This window comes from Pinus tabuliformis, chromosome 7, assembly GCF_031772625.1.
Source record: "Pinus tabuliformis cultivar Carrire ecotype Pingquan chromosome 7, CPIR1, whole genome shotgun sequence".
NCBI lineage: Eukaryota > Viridiplantae > Streptophyta > Pinopsida > Pinales > Pinaceae > Pinus > Pinus tabuliformis.
Window position 1 is genome coordinate 1,936,990,220 of NC_142293.1, and position 22,987 is coordinate 1,937,013,206.

At 39.6% G+C, this 22,987-nt stretch overlaps 1 protein-coding gene across 3 annotated transcripts in view; it reads right to left on the bottom strand.

Moving 5' to 3' along the window:
- Positions 1–22,987, bottom strand: part of LOC149256230 (GPCR-type G protein COLD1-like) — a 402,810-nt gene that overhangs the window by 30,130 nt on the left and 349,693 nt on the right. For 2 of the 3 annotated variants that reach the window (XM_089460701.1, XM_089460700.1), the window contains 2 exons: positions 12,301–12,327; positions 11,925–12,011 (listed from right to left, as the gene is read on the bottom strand). In XM_089460701.1, the coding sequence (XP_089316827.1) occupies positions 11,925–12,011; positions 12,301–12,327 (114 nt within the window). Of the gene's footprint in view, positions 1–11,911; positions 12,012–12,300; positions 12,328–22,987 lie in introns of all 3 variants that reach the window. The other variant, XR_016267270.1, reaches the window with a different exon arrangement.

Consider the following 22,987-nt stretch of genomic DNA (forward strand, 5'->3'; position numbering starts at 1 on the left):
ACCCAAAAATCGCAGTCAAACTTGGTCAAATACCCCTTGGTCAATAATGGTCAAACCATACAACAGTGCTGCAATTCGGCCCTGTAATTTGTCCTCTTCACCTTCCACACGTGTGAGAAAAATTCGCTGCCTAATAGATGTACGAACCAATCAGATTAGGAGAGAGAAGAATGTGTGAGAGATGATGCCAAATGAGGTGAGAGGCCACATGTATTTATACAAGTCATTGAGGGTGAAGTGACACGTCCATTGGGCTTCATGAACCTACATGATGATGTAGCCGACCTGAACAATTTGCATGTGTGGGCATAAATTCAAAAACACACTTTTGCTTTTCCAAATTACATGATCTTCATATCAATTTTGGTCCTCTCGAAAAGAGGAAATTAATGCAATCATCATCTCCATCAAATGAGATGTCCCAAAGTGGAATTTGGCCCTAGTTGCTAATTTTAACAACCGACCAACTATCACATGAATCTGGTGTTGAGATATATAGGGCATAGCTATTAGATGATTTCTCTTCTTTAGATAACTGCTTGTGAATGCTTTTTACTTCTTAGATTAAGATCTCTTTTTACTTATGTTATTATAGTGTTATTCTTCATCAAAAAGCTACCAATGCATAAACCATAAAGAGACAAGAGACACAAAATATAGGCGATCAACTAGGGCCGAAACCTCTCCCACTTGAGAGGAAAACCAGAACAAATTCTTCTTCTTATAGACACTTCAATTGACAAATACCAAGATCATGACCGTTCATCTATTTGCCACTCCAAGGCTAAGTCACAAAGCTTCCTTGATGAGATCCTTCCTGCTTTAGTCAATAGTAGTCAAACCTCTGCTCCTTCCCTCTTCTCATTTACTCTTCAGAATTTCGGCTTCCTTGACACTACTTTAGACTTGCAACCTTTTCTGGCCCTAATTCGGAAACCCTAACACATGCATATAACCTTCTCTTATGCCTTGATTTCCTTCGCTTTAGTTGGAGGTATTTTCCTTGGTAACTTGGCTTGTAATACACCTTGACCTTCTCCTTGTTATGACCTATGAGTATCACAACAAGAACTCGCCTTCTTCTGTAATGGACAACACTTTTCTCGCACGTGTGGAGTAGATTATCCCAAAAATAGATCTAAAATTATTTTAACGATGTTACTCCTTCCTTCACATGGACATAGGTCTCCTTCTACGATCTTCACACTTCTTTATTGCGGACTTATCCTTCATCAAATTACTTGTCTTCAAATGAGATACGAGTTGCCTATATATAGTGATTTGTCCATGATTATAGGACGACTTGTTAGAGGGTGAGCTAACATGTCCTTGGTGAAGATCATTCATTCTATCTTGTAGTCGACTTGCCTTTGCTTGGTTTTCGAGGGCCTTCTTATTTATTTAATGACTTATACAAAAATATAACATGCCCAAGAAGGGTCCTTCATGTGAAAATTTATCAATCTACACATCAGAAATCCCTACTGCAATTACTGGTTTAACATCTCCTACTTGTTCTTTGCATTAACAAGTTATGTAATTACATAAATATTGATGTAAAACACTATTGCAGCGTACACATACATACAGATCATGAACAAAAATACACTGAGACAATCACACAAGGGACACCGTTATTTTTGGACAATCGTCCCTGGAAAATCCAAATTCGGGAAAACCGATGCAGCATATAGAGGGTTTGTATTATTAAGCAGATTCTTGAATACAACTAGGGTTCTAGGTATGGCTCACCCAACAGAGAAAAATCCTGGCAGAAGTACCTCTATCTGGAGACAGATATTCTGGAAAATTCAGCAATTGGATGATCAAACCCCACAAATGACCCGACGGTTCCCAGTGCTGGGCAACGATGGCTGCTCCAAGCTCTGCACTGGAACTGCGTCACCCTCACAGTGAGCCTCCCTTGCTCAGAAAGTCGATTTGTCGAACTACTCCCTCTCTGCCCCACAAAATCTCCCTAGCGCTGGCTCTAAGGGCTTGCGTCAACCCCTACAACTTCTGCGTCACCTACGTCAGCGCCTACAACCTTTGCGTCACCTAGGTCAGCTCCTATGGTCTCTGCGTTACACTCTCTGGGATTGCAATGCCTCTCCCGGCGCTGCTCTACCTCTCTTCTATGTACTCTTCGACCTCAGACTAAAGTTCTCTTGTCGAACTGCCCCTCACCGCAACTCAGATCACTAGCTCGATTTTCTCAGCAAACCTCGCCCCAGAAAAATCGAACTCTTTGATCTCTTAGTGTATCTTCAACTAACCCTCAAGCCTCCTCTTATACTTTTTCTGTTGATGAATCAACAATCGAGATTAAGTCTCTAATCAATGACTAAGATTAGAACTGGCTTGATCCTTGTCACTTAGAACCTTCTCACCCATATTTTTATTAATACACATTAATATTTTTATTTTCCTAAGTTTAGACTTAAGAAACCATTAAAAACATTAATTATTTTAATAACTCCTCATCCGGGTGGAATTTCCCAAACCACTTCTGGGTTCTGGAGATCTCATGTGTTCTAGCCCCTCCACCAAATTTCGGAGCTACAACACATCTGATGCTACCCAAAATCAACACTCCCTGTTAGCGAGGAATGTGCTCTAGTAACACTTCTCAACAGAATTACTAGATTGATCCACTGCATCGGTCCTCTGTGCTACTGATGCTTGGCCTGCTGCCCTTCATCCATTGCACCGCTGCTTTCTGTACTGCTGCTTGTGACTCTGCCACAACCACTGCTACATCTGTACTACAGCTCCCTCTCAAAATACTTCCCATAGCACTGCCACTACTAACTGCTGCAGTGCAACTCAATTGTTGAGAAGTAAGCAATTGATACTTCACCCAAAAACTGACATCCTAGTTAGTATTGATGCCTCGTGATCCTGAACCTGTCTCTGCTGCTAGTCTGTGCTGCCCCTTTGTTGCGACTACGTTGTTGCAAACTACTCTGTGCCTCTCGCACTGCTACAACATCCACTGCGTTGCATCAGACTTTGGCACTCTAGCTCTGCCACTGTCGTTCCATCACACCTTGCTCCAATCGACACCCGTCATTTTGCTACTGTCGTTAAGGGCTCTTGTAGCCATATGTGATCCAAGAGTTTGGGCACCTCAAGGATCTTGCCCGATGTAGCCCTTTTGACTACAACTTGAAGTCGCCCCACCTCTTCTCCAAAGGTGCATGAGCACTCATGGCACAATCGTCATCCTCGCCTTCCTTGTCCGCTTTCGCTAGAGCAACCTTTGATTCAGAAGCTTCCCCCTTGCCCTTCTTCCTAGGGCACTGAGTGGCATAATGTCCCATCTCTCCACAGTTGAAGCATCTGACCTTGGTGATGTCTTTCTTCTTCCTATTTTGCTGCCCCTGTTGTCCCGCTGATGCGAGAGCTGCATGCTCCTCCTCCTTCTTGACCCGGGTTCCCTTACCGCTACTCCCTGCCTTGGTCAATCTACTGATCTCTTCTTATCGAAGTGTTGAAAATAGCAACAAGAAATGATAAAAATAGAATATAGAAATTCCAATTTAATTTGTCCTTGAATTAAATTGTGAATTAAAATCGAATTTAGTCTTAACAGCTACTTGGAAATAATTAATTAAGTAATTTTGACTTAATTGGTTGGAGAAATTCAAGTTAGAAGTCTTTCTGAAGTCATGCAAGAGTTATCTCTTAAATTAAGGACATAAGATTGAGTTATATTTGAATTGTAATTAGTTAACTCAGTTTACTGAGTTAAGTCCAGTTAAATTAGTTCCAAACTGTTTGAGGAACTAATAAAGAGTTAACAGTTAGTTGATGCATGCATGCACTCAACTAGTGTACTCCAGTTAACTAAAGATTCCCTCATCAGAAACTCATGCATGTCGATTCTGAGAAAGATCTAGTTGAGATTAAAGACAAAGAAAGTGTACTATCAGTTGCATGTGTTTTCTTATAAAGAAAACTAATGCATGTAGAAGGAAACTTCCTTGGAGGATTGTGCAGTTCTGACAAGGTGTGAGATCAGTTTTCCACTTGGTAAGAGGAAATCATCCCAGAGGAACAACGCAAGGAAATAGGAGCTTGGAGGGCAAAGGAGAAGGCTTGTGAGAAGCCAGGATTGCCTGTGAGCATCTGTGAGGATTGTACCGAGAGCTGGCTAGCTGTGAGAGCTAAGGCTTTCTATAATTCCTATGTATTTCCACCTTGTATGATAATACAGATAGTGGGGTTTTTAGCTGAGGCTTTCCCCGAAGTATTTTCATGTGTATTGTGCATTGATTCTTCTTCTTATGGTTATATGTGTTCAGCTCGATTTTTAAGCTTCCGCAAAGCAAACTTTGATAGTAGAAGTAGGTTATAGTATTCTGCTTTGATTTATATTGCATTATCGGATTAACCTACAGGCAGATTTTCTACAGAGCGAGATTTGTAGAGAATTTGCAGAATTTCTACATGGTATCGAAGCCAAGTTTATCGGAGCTGTGAATAGTATACGAAGAAGAGAATTCGAAGTTTGAAGTTCGGGGTTGCAGGTTCAAATCAAATTCTTATCATACTTCAAGGTTGGCCAATGGTGTTCTATGGCTTGAGACTCGAATATGCCTTGGAAAGATAGAATCGAGGTTGTATTAGAAGACAATGGCTTGAAGGAATTCATTGATCAATAAATTCCAAAGCCAGCTTCAACTAATGCACAACAGTTGGCTGAGTGGAAGAAGTGTGTGGCGAAGGCGAGACAGATCATCCTTGAGGGAGTTCGAGACCATATTGTCTCGAGTCTCCATGGGAAAGATACTCCATTTTCAATGTGGAAGACATTGAAGGACCTCTACCAGAATAGTAGTGACCAGAGGAAATTGGCGCTCAAGGATAAGCTTCGAAGAATCATGATGGAGAAGGGCGATACTATTTCCACATATCTGAACAAGCTCACCACATGCAGAGATGAGCTTGGCAGTGTGGGAATAACTAATGTTGATGATGATATGGTGAGCCTCGCTCTCTTTGGCCTTCCAAAGAGCTGGAATAGCTACCAGGACTCTGTGAATGGAAAGGAGAAATTGTCGGATTGGGAACGACTGTGGTCGGATCTGATGCAGGTGGAGATCAAGAGGAGCACACGAGATGGTTCTTCATCCAAGGATGATGATGAAGAAAATATGGCCTTAGCAAGTAAGGCAAGGAAAGGGAAGGGGAAGGCTTCCCATTCCAAATCGAATTCTTCTCATGGAAGGAAGAAGGGTGACAAGTCTAAAGTGAGATGTTTTAATTGTCACGAGATGGGACATTATGCGATTAATTGCCCATCGAAGAAGTCCAAGAAGGGATCCTCGGAAGGATCGGAAGATGAGGCATTAGCCTCTCAGTTCGAAATGGACTCTACTCTCATCACATGCATGGTGTCATCGATGATGGGTTGTGTTTGGTATCTTGACAGTGGAGCCTCATTCCACATGACCAACGATAAAAGTTTATTCAGTGCCTTGGAGGAGAAAGACCTCAAGATGCGCATAGAGATGGGTGACAACGAAAGGTATAATGTTTCAGGAGTAGGCACGGTTGCTTTTCAGAGGGAGCATGGAGCTCTTATCACCTTGACAGATGTGAAATATGTGCCTGGACTGAACAAGAACTTGGTATCGGTCGCGATGTTGGAGGATAAAGGCTACGATGTTGTCTTCGGTAAGGGAAAGGTTTTCCTTAGACACATCACCACGAGACAGGTGAAACAGATCGGTTCACGAGTTAAGAACCTGTATGCTCTTGAGGTTCAAGATGCATGCAAAGCCTTGAGGAGCAAGGCAAATGTTAGAAACTTGGTGGTTGAGAGGGAGAGTAAATTACCTCTCAACATGCAGCCCCAGAAGAAGTCTCAGACAATTGTGGAGGAGCCACAATTGGAGAAGAAAGAGGAGACCGAGTGAAGAGATCCACTCATGTAGATAGCTCCATTAGGGGGGAATTTCAATCCAAGTGGATAAAGGGATCACATGCAGCCATACCTTCAAGTGTGAGGTGGGGTGATGTGAAGTGATAGTCCCAAGAACGTTGAAATTGGGTAGGGTCCATTGAGAGGTTTTATCTCATGGATCATACCTTGCTATGGGAGCCCAAAGTACATAGTAGCGAGAGGAATCTGTGGGATTGATGCAGTCAGAGATTAAAGTGACAGAGGCTAGAGCAGTCAGATACTGAAGAGCGCAGAGAAGGATTGACAACAATGCAGAAAGGCAAAGGCAATAGAAGTGCAAAGTTTTCAGTTGACAGAGGCAATAATAGAGACTTTGATGACAGATGCATCACACTGATTCGGGTTGAATGTTTTTTTTGTTTCTGGAGTTGTTGGAGCAACAACACTAGAGAGAAGTGTTGCATGCATAACATTCCAAAGGTTCACGATCAGGATCGGATTGAATTTCTTTCTTATTGAGAGAGATTGTTGAAAATAGCAACAAGAAATGATAAAAATAGAATCCAGAAATTCAAATTTAATTTGTCCTTGAATTAAATTGTGTATTAAAATCGAATTTAGTCTTAACAACTACTTGGAAATAATTAATTAAGTTATTTTGACTTAATTAGTTGGAGAAATTCAAGTTAGAAGTCTTTCTGAAGTTATGCAAGAGTTATCCCTTAAATGGAGATAAGATTGAGTTATATTTGAGTTGTAATTAGTTAACTCGGTTTACTAAGTTAAGTCCAGTTAAATTAGTTCCAAACTGTTTGAGGAACTAATAAAGAGTAACGGTCAATTGATGCATGCATGCACTCAACTAGTGTACTCCAGTTAATTGAAGATTCCCTCATCAGAAACTCATGCGTGTCTATACTGAGAAAGACCCAGTTGAGATTAAAGACAAGGACAGTGTACCATCAGTTGCATGTGTTTTCTTATAAAGAAAACTCATGCATGTAGAAGGAAACTTCCTTGGAGGATTGCACAGTTTTGACAGGGTGTGAGATCAGTGTGTGAGATCAGTTTTCCACTTGGTAAGAGGAAATCCTAGAGGAATAGCGCAAGGAAATAGGAGCTTGGAGGGAACAGGAGAAGGCTTGTGAGAAGCCAGGATTGCCTGTGAGCATTTGCGAGGATTGTACTGAGAGCTGGCTAGCTGTGAGAGCTAAGGTTTTGCATAATTCCTATGTATTTCCACCTTGTATGATAATACAGATAGTAGGGTTTTTAGCTCAGGCTTTCCCCAAAGTATTTTCATGTGTATTGTGCATTGATTCTTCTTCTTATGGTTATATGTGTTTAGCTCGATCTTTAAGCTTCCGCAAAGCAAACTTTGATAGTAGAAGTAGGTTATAGAATTCTGCTTTGATTTATATTGCATTATTGAGTTAACCTACAGGCAAATTTTCTACAAAGTGAGATTTGTAGAGAATTTGCAAAATTTCTACACGAAGAGTTGTCCACATCTCCTCCCAATTGGGGAGAGTCGCTCTGCGCAAAACACTTTGGACAAACGTCTCCCAGTCCTCGGTGACTGCATTCAGGGCAGTCATGACCATGAACTCAGGATCTAGTGTAAACCCCACAGAAGCCAACTGGTCGCGAATCCATTGCAACCTAAGAAGGAAGGGATCTATCTCCTCCCCTTTTTGTATTTGACACTATCTCAGTGAATTTTCTAATACCATTTTCCGTTGCACGAAAGAGCCTTGATACAAGGTGGTTAGGGTCTCCCACATCTCCCTTGTTGTGTTATTCTCAACAATGTGTGGTACTACATGATCTTTGACCTCGTCTAGGATCATGCGCTTGGCCTTAGCCTAGGCCTCCTCATATTTCTTCAATGGATCAACGTCGACCGGTTCAGCAACAACCTTTAAGGCATAGTCCTTGATGCGATGTTTATCTAGGATTGCCAAGATCCTTTCCTTCCAGATGACAAAATTGGATGATCCATCCAATCTTTCCTGATCCCTCAACCCATTCATTGCCATCTCTACTCAAAAATAGAACTGGTTCTCTTCTCCCTCTCCTGCTGTCAATCTAGCAAGACTTGGATCTGGATTCCTTGGGCGCAAGAAACCCTCTAAGGAATAACTCCTCTCTAGACTCCCTCTCGGAAATCTTCCAGCCAACTGTTCAACCGCTCCTCTCCAATCCTCCTTTGCTGCTGCAACCCGGATTTTAGATTTCTTGGCTAGAAATCTGTCAAGGGAATGATTCCCTCTACCTTGGTTCAGTCTCCTTAGACACTATTCTGCACCAACAGAAACAACGTCTCACCAGCTCCTCAAATCGAAAATCTACTCAGCTTCCTTAGCCCTGGCAACTTGAAGAATCTAAGCCCTTCAAGATCTATGCAATCACTATGTGGGTTGGATCAACTCCTTCTGGCCAACTGCGTCAATCCTTCCCGGATCAGAAAGATGATGTGGCTATGCGTGAGCTTGATCTTCCCCCCTCTGCCTCTACGCTAGCCTTGACGGCTGATACAACTAATGCGTGGGCTCCTCCCAGCTACTGCGTCACCTCCACCTGGCTTAGAGTGCTGACACAACGACTGTGTGAGCCTCTGAATCACTCCTCCTTCTGTGTCTCTGGCTCTGGAACAATGCTATCACTTAGGACAACTGCTTTTCTACTGCAAATTCTCTGTATTTCTTGGCTGGTGTCTTCAGTTGCCTATGATCTGCAATCCCTCTGATACCATGTGAAATTTTTTGAATCTACACACCAAAAACCCCTACTGCAATTACTGGTTTAACATCTCCTACTTGTTCTTTGCATCAACAAGATATTTAATTACATAAATATCGATGTAAAACACTATTTCAACCTACACATACATACCGATCATGAACTGAAATACACTGAGACAATCACACAAGGGACACCGTTATTTTTGGACAATCGTCCCCGGGAAAACCCAATTCAGGAAAACCGGTGCAACATATAGAGGGTTTGTATTACTAAGCAGATTCTTGAATACAACTAGGGTGCCAGATATTGGTCACCCAACAGAGAAAAATCCTGGCAGAAGTACCTCTACCGGAGACAGGTATTCCGGCAAATTCACCAACTGGATGATCAAACCCCACAGATGACCCGACGGTTCCTAGTGCTGGGCAGCGATGGCTGCTCCAAGCTCTGTGCTGGAACTGTGTCACCTTCACAGTGAGCCTCCCTTGCTCAGAAACTCGATTTGCTGAACTGCTCCCTTTCTGGCCCACATAATCTCCCAAGCGCTGCCTCTAAGGGCCTGCGTCAGCCCCTACACCTTCTACGTCACTTGTGTCAACCCCTACGGCCTCTGCATCACCTACGTCAGCCCCTACGGCCTCTGCGTCACCCTCTCTAGGACTGCGCTGCCTCTCTCGGTGCTGCTTTGCCTCTCTACTATGTATACTTCGGCCTTGGACTGAAGTTACCTTGCTGAACTGCTCCTCATTGCAACTTAGATCACTAGCTCGATTTTCTCAACAAATCTCGCCCCAAAAAAATCGAACTCTTTGATCTCTTGGTGTATCTCCAACTAACCTTCAAGCCTCCTCTTATACTTTTGTTGTTGATGAATCAAGGACTGAGATTAAGTCCCTAATCAACAACTAAGATTAGAACTAGCTTGATCCTCATCACTTAGAACCTTCTCACCCATATTTTTATTAATACACATTAATATTTTTATTTTCTGAAGTTTAGATTTAGGAACCCATTAAAAATATTAATTATTTTAATAACTCCTCATTCTGGTGGAATTTCCCCAAACGATTTCTGGGTTCTGGAGATCTCATGTGTTCTAGCCCCTCCACCAAATTTCGGAGCTAGAGCACATCCGATGCTACCCAAAATCAACACTTCATACATGACATAGACTGAAATTGACTTTTATGACTTGATGACAAAACCTAAAGGCTCATAATGGGAGCCATAACTAAAAATAAAATTCCTTGTTCATGAAACCCATGAGACAAGCATTACAATAATACTTTTATTTTTCTTCTTCAAATCAATTACATAAAATCACAATTACACATGTCGTTATGAAGACCGAACCTAGTTACACTTTTCAACATCCGGAGGAGAGGAACTAAAAAGAACAGAAATAAGAATATATTCAGATTGAGTAGCAACTGCATTATTTCCATACCTTGAGTTTCTTGATCTCTTTTGAGGACGATAGCCTTCTTCACGATCATCAAGAGAATCTCTTCTTCTTCTGCTATCATTAACCTGTTGTTGTTGAAGCTACGACTGTTGTTGTAGTTGGACCTTGGAGCATATCTCTTTTACGGACAATCTCGAGCATAGTGACCATGCTTGTGATAATTGTAGCATTGAATTTTCCTTAATCTTGTATTGTAGTACTTTGATTCAAGGACATGCTTTGTTGAACCAGATGGTCCTCCTCTTCCTTCCCTTATCTTGTCTTTTGCAACAAATGCAGAGGGCTCTCCTTCTTCATGCTTTTGAATTCTCCCTCTAGATATCATCCTGGTTTATTCTTGAGTGCATTTGCTAACGAGCTCATAAAATTTCGGGGACTTACTCAAGCCGAAATTAGACATTTATCTCATTTAACTATTAATTGCTCCATACTTGCACGCTCTTTCTTATCAAAAGGCAGATCACATTGCCCTGATGATGGACTCACTAAGCTAGTCCGAAACATTGGTTTTTCCAAAAAAATGATAACAGGTTTTTTCACAGATTCTTTAAAACTTACCATTGTTTCTTATAGTAGTAATGAAGGTTTCCCAAATAGGAGGAAGGCCTTAATGAGTAACAAGCACCAACTCTATCAGATATAGGTTCTCTAGTAGTCTGCAATTGATCCCTAAGTTGGGATATCCTCATGAAATATGATTGCACAATTTCCCCCTTATTCATCTTAATGTCCTTGAGTTGATTCTTCAAGGAAAGAATGTGATTCAAATTGTTGAACCCATACATCCCAACCAGCTTGTCATAGATATCGTTGGGCTTCTTCAACTTAGCGATGTAAGTAAATGATCCTTGAAAGAATCTATAATAATTTTCTTTGCTTTGATCTCACCTTTCTTGTACTTGGCCTTGACAACAACAAAAGCATTCTTTGGAGGCTCAGGTACCTTTCCTTCCACATATTCCAAAACATCATTTTCATCCAAGGTTACTTCCATCTTGATCTTCCAAGTGATAATGTTTTCTCTGAATTCTTGAAGTATGAGGTAGACATCTTGACCAAGTCAAATAGGCTCCTTCAACTTCTTTCAAAGTTGATTGCTTTTGTCTCTTGTCTCCTTAGGCTTGTCTTCACCTTAGCTCTGACACCATGTTAATTTTTCACTGTTCTATGCTTATGACAATCACTTAGCCCAATTCTCTTCCAATTAGCAATCACTTTTCAAATAAATTTAATCTTTCAATGAGAATAAGCGATTAAAGATAGAACAGTAAATCCAATGAACAATAGAAGACAACCAAGAGCAATAACATGAGACACAATTTTGTCAAAGACCAGGGAAAACCCCACAACAGGGAAAGCTCTTTTCAAATTCCTGTTCTATTAGATTGTCATCAAATTTTCAGCAGAGAGATACAATGTACCAATTCATCAACAAAAAGAGTCAAAGTCAAATCTTTGACTATCCAAGAATCCTCTAACAAATATCCAAGAGATGAGCTTAGAAAATTAGTACATGGGAAAATTAATGTATTAGAGTAATGTTGTGATATCGTAAAGCAAGAAATAAGTCATGCATAACAGCTAGCATTTAATTAATGTATTTATGTAATTAGATAAGTGGTTCCTAATGGAAACAATGGAACTTGCTAGATATATACACACCACCACTTTATGTAATTTAGAACCACAATGATATAATACATCTCTATCTCTCTCTCTTGCTCGTCTTTTTGCATATTCTCCATTTTATAGTTTAACAATGCTAAATGATGTATTTGTGAGAGATATACAGTTTGTGCAGACCTGAGACCACAGTGTAACATTTATGCCGATATCAAAAAACTGCAAGAAGATGCTAACTGTCATAGTCACTGGATCCACTGAATTTGCCTGTAAAACACATAGAGCTACAATTAATCATGTGAGCTTCAAGATAATAGGGTTCTTAATAGTTCTATAAAGAACATAGCATGCGACAGTTATCTGCCATCTCTAGCTCACAATCATTTACATGGGGAAGACAATCATGAGTGGCATTCTTACATTTACGGAAGTATATTGTCATTTGACATTTCAAAAATATACATTGATGAAACATAACTAGTGGCAAGGCAAAGTTTGAAATCGCAAATATCAAGCACTATGATTTCAAATTTTTGTTGTATGTCAATAAAAGTACCTCCTTGAAGACAACGCTTTGTAAAGACTGCAAAAAAAAACCAATAAGAACAATCTGGTAAGTCCTTAAATGATTTTATAATTATTTTACAATATAAATTTGTGCATAAAATTGTTCTTTCAAATTGATGCAATGTTTCTCGGTTATAGATAAAGGAAAACAAAAGACGAAAATGATTGAATGCACTTCACTTTAACACATTATAAATAAGTAAAATGTATGATGTCCGATTTTACAAGCCTAGGCTTCCAAGAAAAGAAATCACTTTAAGTTTTATTTTCTAAATTAGTTCTAGAAGTCACATGGCATGGGAAAACGGGACAGAGAGAACACGTGGATACAAGTACTCAACGCAAGATATGCCAACCTCACAGACAAAACACAGAAAACACATTTTACACACACACACAAAATACAAACACAAAATGAAATATAGACACAATGATCCAAATGTTAAATTTTTCATATTGTTCTATGTTGTATCAATTTCTTTAGCCCAATTCACTACTTCAATTAACAATCTTTCAAATAACAATTAGTCTTTCCAATCATCTATAGTAATAGAAGATAGAACAATAAATGCAATGACAAAGGAACCAATCAACACATCAACAAGAGACACCAGGTTTGGTCAAAGGCCAGGGAAAAACCCTTTGAAATTCTTCTTCTATTAGATTGTCATAAAATGTTCGACACAGAGTGCAATGAGCCCAATACAATATGATCGAGCAAAACAACCCAATTACATTCAGAAATATGTTTCTAGCTTCAAAATACATCAAAGACAACTTTTCATGTCTGCGATCAACTGCGATCAATGATCAAATTTCAATCAAACTTCTCGGTCGCATGGAGGAGGTGTTGTGCGAGCTACTGAAGGCTTCTAGTTGCTCCCTTGAGCCTGCAAGCCAACAACTGTGGTCGAATTTATCCTGTAACAAGCCAACGACTGTAAACCAAAACCCTAAAACCAAATGCGAGCCTTGGACCTTGTAATTTAAAACCTCTGCGAACTTCTTTTGTCATCCCAACCTCAGACCTGTTCGAACCAATTAATGAAGAAGAGAAGAGGAAGATTCTTGGTGATCTCCAAATGAGATTGAGATCACTTGTATTTATAGGGTTCCAAGGGTGACCAATTTACCATTAGGGTCGACCTGTCCAAATGTGCATATGTGGGTTTTTCTTCATAAGTATACTTTCCCTTGTCCAAATTTGATGATATTTAGATCAATTTTGGTCCTCTCGAAAAAGGAATTCAATGCAATCATCATCTCCATCAAATGAGTTGTCGAAAGTGGAATTTGACCCTAGTTGCATAATTTAACACCAATCTTTTCATAAACTAGAATCTTTACCAAATATTTATACGACATTATATCTTCTTCATCTTCTTTTGCATCAACTCCAATTATGTAAGGCACTATTTTCGGGAAATTTAAAATCTTGACAGATTGAAGCTTGATTATTCACACAGTGACATCTTAAGACACAATATTCCAATTAAATGCACAGTACGTACTTGGTTTTTGTTGTTGAGGTCAATCTCGGAGTGTCGACACTCTTAGGGAAAACTCCCTACAACTCTTGGGGAAAACCATTTTGACAACTCTTCTTTATTTCTAAAAATGCTTTTACAGAGAAATTGAAATACACAGTAAAAATTTCAGCAACTACAAATTACAACTTATCTCGATTTTCATGCTTGAACTCCACCTCGAAAATTGTGCCAATCAGCAAACAACCAAAACAAAAAAATTTATAGCAATAAAACAACATGAAATGTTGTATGGCCAACCTTGAAAAACATGCCAAGAACTTGTTGTCCCTCTTCCTCGATTTTTGTGCCTTTCTCCTTCTGTATGGTTTTTCCTTGGGATGTGTGCCAATAAATGTTGCTTCCTAGATTTGCTGAAATATCTTCTTGCTACTCTCCTTCACTTCCTCACTGCTTAGAAATTTTCTCCTTGCTCTCTATTCTCTTTCTCTCAAATGCTCATGAAAGAATGAATGATCTTTTCCTCTTCTCTTCTCCTTTTATTCTCTAAATGACCTTTTGGGTTACCCTAAGATCTAATGGCTGAGATTCATTTCGATCTAGGGGTGAGAATAAATGTGCATTTAATTCTCACTTTCTGTTTTTCAACTCACCCTCTTAAATAAAAACCCACTTAGTCTTCATTTCCATAGTCACTTTTTCACTTTCTAATTCTTCATTGAGTTTAATAAAGTCACCTTCAAATTAGAATGTAACTTTACCACTTATAAAGTCACTTTTAAATTAGAATGTAACTTTACCACTTATAAAGTCACTTTTAAATTAAATTGACTTTACCACTTATAAAGTCACTTTAGGAGAAAAGTACAAATAAATTTGGACACTTTTCCCTAGGCCAAAGATCAAAGCCTTAGGGAACCACTTGTCCTCTCGTACCCACATTTTAACAGTTTATGCATGGAGTGAGGCTTCAGCAAGGATATCAAGTCTTCCTTCCTCTTCTTGCTTGTTTAGGGCTTCAATCTTTGCATTAGCTCTTCTAAGCTTTGCCCTTGCAATCTTGTTCCTCTTGGCATAGTGTTTTGCCATCCTCCTTTGTATGTCATTCTATGCTGTCTATCTTCCTCCTCCAATCTATCTTCCTCCTCACTGTAATTTCTGTTCTCTTCTTCTGCCATGGTGTCTTAGTGTCTAAAACCCTAGGGAGATGAAATAATAGTGGAATATAGGTATAGGGAGTTAGGAATGGTATGAGGAAATTCAGAGAGATGAGGGAAGGGGTTTATGGTTTAAGGGAAGTGACAGGGAGTGGGAATGTAATGGGATTTAGGATAGGGAATTTTATTACAGGTCAGGGGTTTTGGGAGCCTAGGCAAATGGAACACCTAGGTCTTAGGGTTTTGGGAATAAAGGGCTTTGGGAAGCAGTGATATGATATGGGGGTTGGGAAAGGGTTTAATAATGATATGGGAAGGGAATAGAAGTACTAGGGAGTGAAATTGGAGGTGTAGTTAGGATTTGATTATGATACTAGGGTTTCTCTCAAGGAAAACATTAAATTTTGCAATGACATTTTAAAACACCACAAAATGACTTGAGGAATGCTAGGAGGGTGTATCTTGAATGTTACTTGCTGGAGAATGAAGATACCCTATCTTGAAGTTTTTGAGGCAATGGCACTTTGTTTGGAGGCTGATAAGCAATTTGGTCAAACGCATAGCACACAACCCAGGTGCGCCCTCCTGTTGCCAAACGTGCAACGTAACACTGAAACGCGCCCTCCACAACATAAGCGCGTAGCGTCATCTTCAAACCAATTTTTGAGTGCCTCCTCGGAGTCCAAATTGAGCTCATGATAGCTCGTTGGAAAGATCTCTCTCTTGGCTACACAATGGACCTATCAAGCACTGCAAATGATCAAGTATAGCTCCTCAAAAATCAATTCTCCCAAGACTGGTCAAAAAGTGCAGAATGAGGGTGTAAAAATGAAGTGTGCTCTTGCAGGAAACTTTTGGAGATCTTCCTCAACTCCAAATTGAGCTCATGATAGCTCATTGGAAATCTCTCTTTGTCTAGTTATCATTTGACTTATCAAGCAAGTCATGTGGACACTCCAGCTAGGAGAAAAATTGATTTTCCCAAGGTCACTCTAGAAGTGCAGCAACTCTCTTGTAGCAACTATATTTTTGACATTTCTCCCAAACCATAACACCTATGTAAAAATTGAAGGAGGTTTTTGTTCCTTGGTCTATGATGGACAAAATCCTCTCTCACTTTTGTAAAATTCATCTCTGTTTGGTCAGAAACATACTTTGAAGCAAAACTAACCTTATGTGTGGCAAATGATTTGTCCCTTGAAATGACTTCTTGAAAAATGATGCAGACATGGTGTTTATGATCTGAAATGACCTCATATTTGCTGATATGACCTCCCTTATGCCTCCTTTGCTCAGATGTCTCTGATTCCATAGCCAACCCTAGCTCAGTGGGAGAGGAAATTAGGGTTTAGTGCTTGTGAAAAATGATGATTTATGCACCCTTGGGAAAAGACAACTCCCTTTGGCATTCACTTAACCTTTTGAAACTTTACCCTTTCACTTGACTATTTCCTTTGACAAATTGACTTTTCTGGTGATTTGGCATCTTTGGAACACGAAGTTAACAGCTTGGGATGGTGAATTTATTACATTTGAAAGACATAAAATTACATGATGAATTAAGCATTTCTCTTTACGAATCATCTTCACATGGTGAAGAGATGTTACTTGATCACCCTTCACTTGCGGGTCTTATGCAATGGAATGGAGTTTTATTGGAACCTTGGAAAACCCTAAAAGACCTAATGAGAACCTGAAGCACTGAATTTATGATGAAAATCACTGTCATGATGAATAGAAGTCATGACTAATGGTATACTTTAGCAAAAGGTGAAATGAGCCAGCAAGGGGTAAATTTTTAAAAGGAGTAAAGGAAACCCTAATTCAACCTTCAGTGACCAAAATTTTGCATGAGGACCTAGTGGAATGACTAAAATTTCAGGATGGGACCCTAATATGATATGAAAAGAGGATTTTTTATCACTGGTTGCAGTGTGAAAATACTAACACTAACAGCACCCGTCCCCTCTCCGCTATACCTCACCATTGTTTCGCTCATGTCCAATTATTCCGCTGCACACTTATCACCTAACGTAGATGCCTATGTAAACCATGTCAAATCGCTGCGGATGCTAAGAAATCCGTTCGGATGGGTTTCAAACGATACATGGTTTTTACAGTCACACTTTCAAAAAAACGATTCATTGCGTTTTAAAATTGCCACTGTTGTTTCCCGTTCTATACACGCTATTGTCGACAATGCATCACAGCGACATCCTCAGACAAAATTTCGTTGATCCTTGAACTTCTGTGAGTAAATCGTGGCTAGCTGGGGTGTTTTGATAAAGTCGCGTCTTTTTAAATCATGAAAACAATTCGTGGTAGCCTATAATTATTTGGTGATTTTCGTTGGTAGCTTATATATGTAATTAGTGACATTTATATTTTTTATTTCAGCTTCTACGGTGTTATACAATTACAGGTGAAATACAGTCTAACAAGGGCTTCCATCCTCTTGTTGTCAAACTTTGTCGAAATCTTCGAATCAAGAATCTGTTTCGCACTCCATTTCTTGTTTGTTGTCACCGCAGTCTTTTTCTTCGGTTACGCTGTCTCTCCATTGTGCTACGAGTTTGTTAACCTGAAACAACACCGTTTTTTTGGGCCACGGTCAACCAATGTGTTCCCCCAGTCAAATGTCAAACCCTCGGGACTATATACAATTGATTCATATGCTCGTTTAACTAGATAACTTTTAATTATATAACATTAAACTATAAAAAGGGGTAACTATATATATTAAAAAAATAAAAAATAAAAAATAAATAGAGTTATTAAAATAAAAGAGTTATAAAAAAAAAATAAGAGTTTTATAAAAAAACAAAAATTGAGTTATTTAAAAAAAAAAATCGATAACCCTGGATTCAAGACAGTGTTACCAAGCAAATTATACAGGCATAGGTGCCAATGGCGTCGAGTTACATATGCCAAGATGACAAATTCAAACTGAAAGAAACTGTCAACTATAAGCTTTGAGGACAAAGCTTCTGAAGGAAGGGGCTATGTTATGAATATAATTAATAACAAGTAAATAAATAAATTAAATGTAAATATTAAATAATCAAATATTCATTATGTTAAATAGTCATTAAGTTAAGTGAAAAGGCATGTCTAAATGGCATGCCCAGTCACGAAAGGACACCTGCTTAGGTATTATATGCGGGTTCTCATTGTAATATTCATCACTTATACATTTTTTATATAATAAATTCTTATTACAAATACCTCGTGTATTTTTACATTTAAGTCAGCAAGCTATCAGTTTTGATGCTTCGAATTCTCATAGAGAAGGAGATCGATTTCAGAGGGAGAGTTGGAGGGTGGAGGAAGAGGAGGGCATCAACAGCAGTTAGTGGCTGAGGAGGAGGTGACACACGGGCATTGAGAGACAGCGCAGAGGGAGACGCAGTCCAGGGGAGACGTAGTCCTCACGTACGCTGATGCAGAACCACGCAGAGTGACGCAAAAGTGACGCGGAAGTGGGAGAAGGGTCTCCAGGGTGTCAGAAAGTTACCAGGGGAAAGTCTTAGGTGTTTTCTCTTAGTTTCTCTATAAAATATCTTAGTAGTGCCGAATAATTCGTCACTTCATCGATGAGCATTCCAGGAAGAATTGGATCTACTTTCTGAAAACCAAGGATGGGGATTTTGGTCGATTCAAAGAGTTCAAGGCTCTAGTAGAGAATCTGACAGGAAAGAAGATAGAAGTGTTGCGCTTAGACAATGGTGGAGAGTACGTTGACAAGGACTTCACCGATTTTTGCGCTAGGGAAGGCATCAGAAGAGAGTGGACAACTCCCTACAATCCGGAGCAGAATGGAGTAGCACAAAGGTAAAATAGGACTATTGAGGAAGCAGCTAGGGCAATGTTGTATGATCAGGATATGCCCAAACTCCTATGGGCAGAAGCATGCAGCATGACAGTTTATGTCCAGAACAGGACTCCACACAAGGCATTGGGAAAAATCACTCTGGAAAGGGTCTTCACCAGTTAGACACCTCAAGTCAGTCATTTCAGGATATTTGGGAGTTTGGTGTATTGCTATATACCCGAAGAAAAGACAAATAAATTAGATCAAATTGCTAAGAAAGGATATCTTGTGGCATATAGTGATGATGCTAAGGCATATAGAGTCTATCCTCCAGGGAGTAGGAAGGTAGTAGTTCGGAGGGATGTAAAGTTCATGGAGGACAGAGCTTTCAGGAAATCCCCAGAAATTCCTTCCGAGGAGCAGTCAAAAGACGATCCGTTGGTCCTGTTAGTGTCAGTCTTGTTAGCCTGTCAGCTGGATAAAAATGCTTTTACTATGTTTTTCAATGCTTTCAAAATCAAATTTTTCTGTTACTAGGTTTACACAGCAAATTTGGTCATTGTATGGTTAGTCTAAAGATGAAGTCATTGTTTGAAAATTCACTCATGTTGGTCGCCTATCACACTTTATGAAGGTGTCACAATGAAAATGGGTCAGTCATCATCATCATTCCATTAGGTCTTAGGTCATCCATTAGGTCACTAGGGTTTCCAAGGTCCATCATTTCCATGAATAAAACCAGCAGTGAGTCAAACATGACAAAGCAACTTTTGAAGAATTGATCTTGATTTTCCACACACTCCTCATATTCTCATGATATCAAAGGTTCCAAAAAAAGAAGCTCCAGCACTCAGGAAAGCAAAAGGACATCTCAGGTTTGCAATGGTAAAGGTAAAATCTGTCTTCATAAAGTGAAAATCAGTTTCTAAAGGAGGGTGGGTCCCATTTCTTTTTGAAAAAGTGAGGAAATTTTCCCTATATAAACTCAAAAAGCCCCATAACTCTTTCATTCATATCCTATTCACTCTTTACCATCAAGCTCTCTCGCCCAAAAAAGCAAAAAACTTGTCTTCCTAGGAGAAATTAGCAAAAATTTGAAGGCGCTGTGCGTAGAAGCACTGCACTGCACTTAGGAGACAGGTGTTGTGCATAGAAGCACTACACTACGCGTAGGAACACTGCGCTGCGCACAGGACAGAGTGCCCCGAAATTCATCAAAACTCTCCTAAACTTCAATTTTTCACTTGCAAGCTTGGTTTTACTAACTTCTAAGCTAAGGAACAAGGCTTTGTGTCATCATGGAGGCAGAATCTTCGCCAAAAAGAAAGAGACAACATAAAGGAGGGAGGATCCTCAGATATGAACCATCAGACTGCAACACAATCAACTCCTATCCTTTCATCAAACAATGCTTTGAGGATGTCCACTGCTTGGAATTTTGCAAAAGGGTGAGCGAGGCAGGATTTCATGAGCAACTAACAGATTGGGTAGCAACACAACTGAAAGGAGAGACTGCTATCATTGCTGGTATTGAGTTCAGTTTCTCAGTGGCCTCCATCTCAATAGCAACTGGGTTACCAGACAATGGCGAATATTGGTTCAAAGGAATGAACCTAGATCTTGAAAACTACAAGCCTTTCTTAAAGACGCCATACAGAGATACACATACTCACCTCTTGCCTTTCAGATATTTATTGGAGAAATATGCCCCTTTAATGAAAATTTTCATGAGGTTCTTCACTTGTGAAGGTAGATTCTCCAGGTTGTATGCCTATCATATTTGCCTCCTGATGCATTTCACATCTCAAAAGCCACTCAACATGTGTAATTATCTATTCAAAAGAATTTCCAAAATGTCTGAAAAGATACAATTAAAGGACAAGGAACACTCCCCAAGCTTGTTCCATCACAATCTCATCAAAACCATTGTCCTTCACGAGCTGGTAGAGAGAGGTATGGCTTGGGAAACCTTTTTGGAAGCAACCTTGAAATGGCATGAGGAAAATGCAGCGTCTCAGTCTCCAAGTGCACCAAAACAACAAATAGAGGAAGGGTCATCTAGCAAAATAATGGAGAAGACTCAGCTATCCAAACCTGAGGTGACTAAAGTGTATAAGAAAGGGCAGAGGCTTGTATTTTCTTCTCACAAAGAGAAAGGGGCCAAGCCTTCTTCATCGACAAAGCAGGAATCAACAACAAAGGATAATGACACAAGAACATGAGTTTGAACTAATTGATCTAGAGACTGAAGATCAAAACACAAACATGAGACAACCTATCAGGGATAAGGACTACCAAATCAACGAATTGGCGATCAATTTGGAAAGGGCAAAGTATGTTATATCATTCCTTGAACGGGAAAACAATCAACTCAAAGCAAAGGAGTTGATACTAGAAAAGGAAAAAGCTAAGTTAATGCAGCAAATCGGCGAAGGTAAGGAGATCATGACATCAAGCGACCCTGAAGCATTAGAGATCAGAGGAAAAAGGAAAAGAACAAGAACAAGAGGCCTCAAGAAAGCTTTGCAAGAGGAACAAGAACAAATTCTGCTTAATGAGGACCTTGACCTAGAAGAAAGGATTGCCCTAGAGGTTCATCAAGATAAGGAATATTGGCTTAATAGGGTGAATGAACACTTGGAGAAGCTCCTTGAGAAGGCAAACAGAGACAATCAATTGCTCAGACACATGGCGCATCACTATCAAGCTCAAAACATGATCGCCAATGTCAAAGTGAAACAACTTGAAAACAAGCTCAAGGAGACCAAAAAAGAACAAAAAGATGAGGGAAACTTGGAGATGCTTACTGAAGCATCCATGAAGCTATAACAAACCTATTTTACACCTTCCCTCCAATTTTGAGCAAATTCTAAGCATTTTGAGTTTTTTGAGAATTTTTGGTCCAAGTTCAGAAATTCAGCTACTCCAGAAGCGCAGCGCCTTGGTGCTGCGCTTTTTCCTCAGGCCTCCATTTGAGGAAAGGTCTACATTTTTGGAAAGGTCATGCCATCCTCTAAAAACCAATTTGCCCAGATTTTGCAAAGGTGGCTTAATTTTGCAGAAAAATGGCAAAAAAATGGCAAAAAACTAGCATTTTGGACCATTTTTTGACAGGCGCTGCGCTTCTGGAGCGACCTTGGGAGAATGCACTTTTGAAGGTCTTCCCATGCTCCAAATTCATATATTCAAACTATTCTAGAAACTAAATTTGAAGGGCTAGTTGACCGTTCTCTCAGATTTGCATTTTGACCCCTGGAAGGCACCTGAAAATTAGCTCAAAGTCAGCGCTGTGCTTCTGCACTTTCTGTGTTTTTATTTCTGACTTGGTCAAAGTCAAGATTCTCTATGTAATGGCACTAGTTACGAGGCTAGGTGATGTAGGCATGAATAAATGTACATCATAGGTTGTTTTTGATGTTTATTAGGCCTCATAAAAGAAGAAAACTCGTAAACAAACTCTTCATGAAGTGTTTGAGTTGCACCTTCTCACTCTCACCATTTGGTTGAGAGAATCTTGGAGTTAGTTCCTCCACCAAGGAATTCGACTCCTAAAGGTGGGCAAGTGGTCTAGAAAAGTCTATATGTATCATTTCACTTCAAGAGAAGAGGGTTGAACTTTTTGTGAAGGAGGTTTGCATTGTAATCATCTTTCAGCTAATACAGATACAAGTTGCAGCTATTTTCAAGGAACTTTAGCCTAGTGAATTCATGGTGCTTGTACTTCATTCTTTTTGTTTTCTCATGGGCTAAACATCTTTATCTACATTATATCTCTTCTTTCTATGAATGCCTTGTGATAAAATACTCAGAATTCTTGTTTTTCAAGCTCTATTATCTGGTTTTCGTAGTTGTGTGTTTTGTCTTCCTAAGCTAATGAAATCATGTTTATTTATGCGCATTAGTTTCTTCCACACTATATCCTCTATACTACACTGACAAATACTCAAATTACACCATGGCTTCTGATATCTAGCTCCTTCTTATGTTTGCTCCTGTATTCCCACAGCCTAGACCTAATTGTGGCTCCAAACCCTAAGTTTAGCAAATCCTTAAAAAACCAAATTTTCACAAACAAACAAACAAATACAAATATCTACCCTAAAACTCATTTGCTTTAAAGTCATATCACTAATAAGAGACTTAGAGAGATCCCTCTCATGTTCAGTAGGGCTAGCTACTGAGCTGAAGTGGTTTGAGGTTACCCTTGTCGATTTCCTTTTT